Source organism: Phragmites australis, chromosome 6 (genome assembly GCF_958298935.1).
Source record: "Phragmites australis chromosome 6, lpPhrAust1.1, whole genome shotgun sequence".
NCBI classification, from domain to species: Eukaryota; Viridiplantae; Streptophyta; class Magnoliopsida; order Poales; family Poaceae; genus Phragmites; species Phragmites australis.
Genome location: NC_084926.1, coordinates 10,736,369 through 10,744,429, shown reverse-complemented (window position 1 = coordinate 10,744,429; position 8,061 = coordinate 10,736,369). Strand labels below are relative to the sequence as shown.

The 8,061-nt window shown below is 46.7% G+C and overlaps 1 protein-coding gene across 2 annotated transcripts; it reads right to left on the bottom strand.

Annotated features, from left to right (window-relative positions):
• Positions 1 to 259: 259 nt before the first annotated feature.
• On the bottom strand, positions 260 to 5,982 carry LOC133921642 (uncharacterized). Of its 2 annotated transcripts, XM_062366606.1 has the most exons (9): positions 5,575 to 5,977; positions 5,353 to 5,462; positions 4,963 to 5,031; positions 2,304 to 2,419; positions 2,138 to 2,192; positions 1,555 to 1,675; positions 1,347 to 1,394; positions 832 to 926; positions 260 to 694 (listed from the first exon to the last, which is right to left on the bottom strand). In XM_062366606.1, the coding sequence occupies exons 1-9, from the start codon at positions 5,657 to 5,659 to the stop codon at positions 593 to 595; spliced, it is 801 nt and encodes a 266-aa protein (XP_062222590.1). In that variant the 5' UTR covers positions 5,660 to 5,977; the 3' UTR covers positions 260 to 592. The 2 variants fall into 2 exon arrangements, with proteins under 2 accessions (XP_062222590.1, XP_062222591.1); XM_062366607.1 differs by lacking the exon at positions 1,347 to 1,394 and having other exon boundaries at positions 5,575 to 5,982.
• Between the last annotated feature and the right edge of the window lie 2,079 nt (positions 5,983 to 8,061).

Genomic DNA, 8,061 nt, shown 5'->3' with positions numbered 1-8,061 from the left:
CTATAGACGTACGTGCTAAACTACTATAGCGTACACTCCGCCCCAAATTTAGCCATGTCCTATTCCGGGTGGCCTTGTAGCGCGCCGGAGCGAGGGCCATTCGGAATGACCCCAAGGCCGAGCGCCTGGTGCCAAGGAAGAGTTCGATGCGACGTGATGGCGCGACGCTTCCGGGGTTCCATGGCTGTGTGAGTGTGACTGCTGCGCACTCAAGGAACTAGCTGCTATCATTTATGCAAATGAGTACATGACAAGCAAGTAAGCAACTCAGATTAGGCCTTTCCAAAATCCTCTTGTTTACAAAGAAAAAACTAGTAACACTTCCTTTCGTTGGCATGACGGGCAACAACCAGATCGAAACAACACACTACAAATACTCTGTCATGGCAGCTGATCAGACACCTCAGTTATCCTACGTGGCATGCTATGACCAAGAAAACCCTACCTTGTAAGTTTTAAAGCTCATGTTACCAGAGTGCCTAAACACGAGGATACAGATGCATCTACATTTTGGGATTCTCAACGAATGTGGGTCCTTTAGCAACTCAAGCCTTGCAACATGTAGCCATGTTAAGATTTCAGTTCCTTCTAGCTACCGGGAGAGAAGCCTGTATGATGGCATGTCCTCAATCCGCTGAAGATCTTCAATCAACAGCTCCCTTTCTACCTGACGACGTGTAGATTTCATGACCGTCTGCAATTTTAGTTGTACATTCAGATGAGCAAGACTTCCCAAGACCCAATGTGTGGATTCTTCAAACATCCACGGATCTTTCAAATATAAGTTCAAGAATGGAAAATATTTGAAGGATTCAGAGAAAACGAACATACATTGAAGTCCATGTAAGTAGCATGCATGTCAAGCCATTGCTGATCCATCAGCTTGAAGGTTATGCAGTAGAGAATGTCAAAAGCTCGATCATTTTCTGAACAAAAAGTCGAAACATTTGCATTAATATTTGGAAGCACTATAACTAGATCCTTCAGTTAGCTCACATTTATGCGCATCTTTTTACCTCTGAGAAGTACAGGTGTACAGGTAACAAAATGTTTATTGCATAGTGGCCTTAGACAATTAAATAGAGTTTAGCAGATATGGATAATCAGCAGAGTCATTATGGTCATCGAAACACATTGAACCTGTTTAACTGATGCATATTGATGTGCACTGTTCTTCTAGTTGTAGTCATATTTACAAGCGAACAACCTAAGTCCAAACACAAGCTACTGCAAGATAACACCTTAGTGCTATAAGGAATAGTTGAGGTGATAGAAACTAGAGATTAACAGCTCTGGTAGATTCCAATGCCCATTCTACAAATATTGTGCTGAAGTAAATATTATACCTGAAAGAAGCTTTAGGAAAACTGCTCCGAACAATGACCTCGGTTTAACTGCACAGAACACCGAGATCGAGTGCCAATTCAACATGAACTCAAAAGGTCAAGTGCAGGTCCAAAACTTCTTCCAATGTTTCTAAATTTCTTCAGGAATTACTATAATCTAGAAAACAGATAGACTATTTGACAAACACGAAATTTTTGGTTGACAAACCTGCTTGAAGATCAAGCATCTGAATGAGCATGAATGTTATATTTACACCAGCTACAGCAAATGGATACTCCCACATCGCACGGTCACCATTCTGCTTACGAAGAAGTTCCTGAAAAGATTTCTGCAAAGAGAAGTTGGTTCGATTGATTCCTGAGATAACTTTCTCACATGTAATATTTCTGCATAGAGAAGTCGGTTCGCGATGAAACATTTGACTCCAAGCTCAGTTTTGGTAAATCACAAAATGTGTAACAGAATCATTTTTTCAGCATTCTATTCTGTTAGACGTACTTTGGACTTTTTTTCTATCTAGCTTAGCCGATGTACTGAGGATTGTTTACTTTCCTTAATTATCACAGAAATATTAGGCATTCTGTAGCAAGAAAGAGCACAAGATTTGGCCTTTATTATTATTAACTCTGTACATCATTACGTTCAGCAAGCCATCTAGGTTGTGCCTTTTATACTCAAACATAAGTGCTAAAGAGTGATGAGTACATCAGAGGCTCAAGCCCCAATTAGTCATTACAGAAAAGCGTACAGCAAAAGCGAAATATCTCTGAAACCAAGGATTTGCACTCACCGGATAGTTCCTAGCAAAGTATAATAGATTCTCCAAGGAGATGAAGCCTCCACCTCTGCAATGCCAACACAGCAAATGATCATTCATCTCTACTTCGCTAGGTTAGCTAAAGGATGATGACACAACGGGTAGCAACTAGCAAAGGAACACGGAGGAAAGCCGATACCTAAAATCTGTAGATGGATCTTTTCCTTGCCAACCCATCTCTTTCCATTGTTCTGATATTAGCCCCTGAAGCTTGGTTCCAGGAAAGGAAGCACACCAAAGGGCCTGCAGCGCTTCCTAATAGACGGACAAAAATGAGATGATAGGTTAAGTAACTAATTCCACTATCTTTTTTTCTCGAAGAAAGCTGCGCGTCTTTGCATTAAGAAGAAAGAGTGATCTAATTTAAGAGAAAAACCGGATTGGAAAACCATAACAAGCAGTGCAATACAACCCGCGGAACCTAGCTCACGCGCAAGACAAAGAAGAAAAAAAGAAACCCCGAACCCCCTGTGACAACCAGACAATGAAGGTACAGAAAGCAGCTACAACCTGACAACCACACAACAAACAACATCCACACCTAACAACGCTACACTGCAAGCAACTGTACACTGCTAGCACCTCGACTAGGACATCATGATAACTCAACAAACGGAGCCTTGCTCCCACGCCTGACTACCCGACTCGGTTGGCGGCTCCACGCCGACCGCAAGCATAAAGACGGGTCCTAGGACATCGGGACATAGCCACAGTCGTGAAGCGCCAAAAGGTGAGGGGGAGTCCCACCGACCAGAAGAAGGTTGGAACAACAAAGGAGGACGGTGTGCCCTGCAATAGTGTCGCCAGTTGTAGCAAATAACAAAGGGATTCTACGAAACAACGTCTTCAGGAAGGTAGCAACGAAGGAACCGTCGTCGCTCATCTGGGAAGCCAAACAGGGTTTTCACTCGGAGAGATCCTATGAGGGAAACTTGTTCACGATGCCTCCAGGGAGGTTATGATGCCCACGGGCACCACCGTCGTCGACAAAGGCATGAAGCCTGTTAGGGTTTCATCCTTAGTTCCCCCTACCACAGCACAACTCTTGAAGCCAGAGGCACGATAGAAGAACCAGTAGCACTAGAGCACAAAGCATCCGCCAGGAAGAGACGACCGGGGGCGAAGCCTCGGCCCACAGAGCCACAACGCACAACATGATCGCTAGGGTAGCACCAACGTCGTCTTCAACAGCAGCCGATCATCGCCAGGAGCACTAGGGGCCAACACAAGGGCCACCGACGGCCCGTAGCCAGCCAGAACCAGCACAGACAGCCGCCACCACCAGCCCTCCCGCCGCGTCGATGCACCGCGGCAGCAACAATCGCTGACCAAAACCGACCAGGAACGCAAGACGGCAAGCCGACCGCCAGCACAGCCGGATCACCACCTCAGCAGGCCACCGCGCGACATGACCTATGACCCCCACATATCGAGGCCCGTGACCTCTGCGTCGAGTTGTACCGCGGCCGCAATCGGCCAAAGTAGAGCAGATCGGCCTATAGCCGTCACCACCAGAAGCCCAACCGCGGACATAGCTAGGCAACGCAGCCATGCCACCACGCAGATTCGGCCTGGAAGCGGTAGATCCGGCGAGCAACGGCGTGGATCTGCCTGAAGCAAGCACCATAGCACCAGAACGACGAGCACAACCCAGCACATGGAGAGCACACCCGCAGCACAATAGCGCAGCACACGGCGAGCACAGCTGCACATCAGCAGCACGACGAGCACAACACCTACACAACGCAGCACCAGCACGACAGCACCAACACAAAGCAGCACAGCCCAGCACCAGAGCGGTGTGCACGGCACCAGAACTGCGAGTGCCACCTCCATCACAGCAGCGCCAGCAAGCACAGTCACAGCAGTGGGCGTCCGCAGGGGGAGAGCGGCGTGCGGCGTCGGAACAGCACGAAGCCGGCCACCGGTGCACAGGATACCCCACAAAACTAGATCCAGCCCAGGGGACGCTGGGTCCACACGAATCGGCGCACAACGAGGGGAGGAAGGGGGAACAAGGGGGAAGGAGGGAGGGGAGACCGCACCAGCCGCTGCTTGGCGCCACCGCTGGCCGCCTCCGCCGCCGGCTGGCAGTGGCGGTAGCGGCCGCACAGGGTCACGGTGAGGGAGCTTCCAGCGGCGGTGGTGGAGTCACCCCCCATGTTGCCTCACAGGGAGACGACGCGGAGGTCGATGTACCTCATTTTACCAAAGGAGTTCTGGTTTCATCAACACTAATTCCACTATCGGAATTGTCATAAAAAAGGACAAATGAACAACACTGGAAGATCAAAAATATGATCTAGATTGACACATATAATTCCATAACAACTTAAGTTATAATTCATCTGGGAACAGCAGCAGCGTGATAACAACTCATTTTAACAAAGGGGCAAGCAGAAGTATTTAAGAAAATATCAGAGTTGTTGCACAGTAGGATCAAGAGAGTGTCGTCATTCTGCAAAATTATATTATCACTAATATCCATAGTGAGTAAATATATATATATATATATATATATATATATTCAACTGTTAACAGCCAGTCCTTCCTTATGGTTTGCTCAGATCTATGGATATGCTAAATCTTCCAATTTTCCAGTTATTTCAAATTTCATGGCCACTTAACTGTATACATTGTCTCATGTTAATCATTTTGTATTGAAAATTAGATCAGAAAATTGCGCAATAAATAGTACACACCCACTTTATAAGAGAACAACATGGAATACCAAAAGTACCCCCACAATGCGTACCGTGTAAGAACAGTTCGGCACCAATAGAAGCAAAAACAAGTACCTGATGCTCTCTGTTTGCACTATCAAACTGAACTTCTATCCGGTTCTGTAACCTCTGTAAGCATTCTTCCTGGAACAGTCAAAACAGAAGATGCTATTTCCACATCAAATTTCAAGATCCAGCAGCATACAGTTAAGCTATGGCATTCGTGTAATTAATTAAAAAATCTGACTTCTGTTCAAAATAACACTGAAATCAATCAGGGGACACACGGCAAACTTTATGCAGATAGTGCAGGATTCGGATGTGAGTCTGCACTTCCAAGATGAATTCTAGGCCAAACAGCTATAGTCTTCACATGTTGTGAAGACGCTCGAGATTCTAGCACAACATTAGCATCCTAGAAGCAAACTTGGGGATGAACTCATAGAGTGGAAAAAAAGGGCCGACCTGCACAGGCGTCAAATCGAAAGAAAGGCGCGCATCGCTGTCCCTCCTCTGCGCGCAGACGCAGGAGAGCCCCCTCCCGATCCACGCCGTCGACCCCGTCACGACCTCCGCTGCACCACCAAAGCACGCACACAGAGACCATAAGCATCATCCCGGCGCCACGAGCAACGATTGCCAGGAGATTAAAAAAAAAACATCCAAATCGGAGGCGAGGCGAGGCACCGGAAGAGGAGTGGTGGAAGGCGGCGGCGCGGTCGGAGCCGGAGAGCCGGCGGACGGCGACGAAGGAGCCGGCGTTCGCGTCCATCTCGTGCGCGACGGGCCTCCTCCTTAACTCCCCTCCTCCCAACCTCTACGCGCGGGGATCCATGGGCGGGCAGCCGGAGCCCCAACCCAACCGCGGCGAGATCGCACAGCTCGGACGGATCCCGAGAAGGCAAGGGAGGGGCGGAAGGGTGGCCGGATTGGCGAGGGAGGCTTCGCGGCGGCCTCGCCTCGCCTCTTCCGTCCGTTGGTTAGTTGGTTGGTTGCCTGGCTGGCTCTGCTCCTCCTTTCTGGTTGGGCGCCGCGCTGGTGGTGCTGCTCCGCTGCGGATAAATGAACAAGGAATCGCGCCCGTCCTTGCTTCCGCTTGTTCGGTTCGCTTTCGTTTCCGTTTTTTTAATTCCCCCACCAACTTTCTTTTGGTTCGTTTGATTTGGAGCATATGTGTTTAATTCTGCGGGGTATTTGTAGGGGTAGATCTGCGTGTTTTCGTGTTAATGTGGGTCGTTAATGGAGGCAGTTTGTTATTTGTGAGGAGGTTGACACATGCTAATATGTACTCCCTCCGTTGGTGTATTTTTTTTAAAAAAACATCAAAAGTAAATTCTGATTGTTATTTTTTATAATACATTATCAATCAATATAAAATCAACATCATATTAAAACTATTTTAAAATACAAAACTATTAAAATAAAGTTTGTATACTGAACATATATATAATTTTACTAAATTTTGGTCAAAACTTACGAACTTTAATTTTTTTAAATAAATATATCTTATAATTTTTTGAACCGAAGGTGTATTCGTCAACTGCATTTTGGAGCAGGCAGGCAGCTCTTGTCTTGCTCTGATATTAGTGCAATTTGTATAGTTTAACATGTAAAGATAATATCTCCTGTGGTCGGTTATCTGTTCTGTTCAACCACCTTAAGCTTCTGAAACGACCAGGGACGGTGTATTGTACTGTCCGATTCGAGCTGTCATTTTCTGCGGTTACTAACGATTTCCATACGTGCGTTAAAAAAAATGATTTCCATGCGTGTATACTTGTTCCTCTGAGTCAGAGGCTCTGGCTCGCCTGTCACCGTGACGTCCGAGACACCAGTTTGGTCCGGTGACAGATGACTACCAATTCAACACTCGATCAGTGGATCCGGACCGAACTCATGCATCATACGCTGTCCGCTGGCCACCTTTTTCTTCAAAAGGCAGGGAAATTGGTCATCAAGCTAATCATATGTTGTGCTTCTTGAAACCGTGCTTTGGCTCCATAGTCCGTTCATAGTAGGCGATGATTTGTTGACATTCAGCGTGCGAGCAGGGATCATGCGATTAACACGTACACGATCGTTCACAATTACAGACAAAATAAAGGCCTAGATCTTGTCGAAAACAAATGAAGAAAACGTGGAGATCCAGATGTTAGGAGCAGCACTTGCGGTATACTCCCACGGCCAGTCAGAACAAACCAGCGCCGTGCAAATCGATGCTCCCGAGCAAGCTAACTGCTATCTATCCATAGAGTCTATACATGACTACATTTTTTTTCGCAAAGGGTAGGGATTTTATTCATACATCGTGCAAATACATTCCTATTTTACAGTCACCTCCAAAGAATAATTGAAAATTGCAACAAAAGAAAACCAAGACTTTTCTACAATATTTTTCCTTACCACATCCTACGCCGACGAGCCGGAGCCAGCGATGCAGGACAACGAAAAACTTCACTTCCTTTCACCTGAGTCGACATCAAGACCCAAATGTTGTAAAGCCGTATCAGCCAGCAACACGTAAGCTCCACCAGCCGCATCTGGAACATTGAAATAACATTAGCAACCTCATCACCAAACTCTGTAAGAAACTTCAGGCTAACAGCACCAACCACCAGTATGCCAGAGTCAGAGGCCCAACAACCTTTTCTAGCGTCGTCGAATCGAGATTCGACGCCCCGACCACCCAAGGGGCATAGAGAAATCCCTCTCCATCTCAACTTCAACCCTACAACTACTACCACATAGCACTCAAACTCGTCGCTAGGAAGATCGACGAAGCCGATGATCTCACCGGAGACCAGCTTGGGAAACCAAAAATAGGCAGAGCCATCATTGTCGATGGACGAACCCTATAGAACTTTTATTGGAGCTAAACAACTACTAATTATTGCTAGATCTAAAGGAGGAGGGCCTCTGCTCCCTCTCTTCGCTAGCAGGGACGCCAGAGGCATAGAGGAAGGGGGGCCAAGGCGGTGGCGACCAGGATCTCCCAAGTCGCTTCTGGAACACCCGAGTCACGAGAGTATAAGAACCATACTTCTATAGAAGGATGCGTTTGTTGATCATAACTACAATTTTTTTTGAACGATGTATACATGACTACTTCACATCCAATGTTTTAACTACTTAAAAAGCAACTTAAAACATAAACGGAAAATTCCCAAATCACGC

What these genes read in the sequence shown, in the direction of transcription:
- LOC133921642 (XM_062366606.1), bottom strand. Translation starts at nt 5,659, where the DNA reads ATGGACGCGAACGCCGGCTCCTTCGTCGCCGTCCGCCGGCTCTCCGGC. An exon ending in GTGCAAACAGAGAGCATCAG is followed by an intron (nt 2,420 to 4,962) that starts GTACTTGTTTTT and finishes TCCGTCTATTAG; the next exon opens with GAAGCGCTGCAGGCCCTTTG. An exon ending in GATCCATCTACAGATTTTAG is followed by an intron (nt 2,193 to 2,303) that starts GTATCGGCTTTC and finishes TTGGCATTGCAG; the next exon opens with AGGTGGAGGCTTCATCTCCT.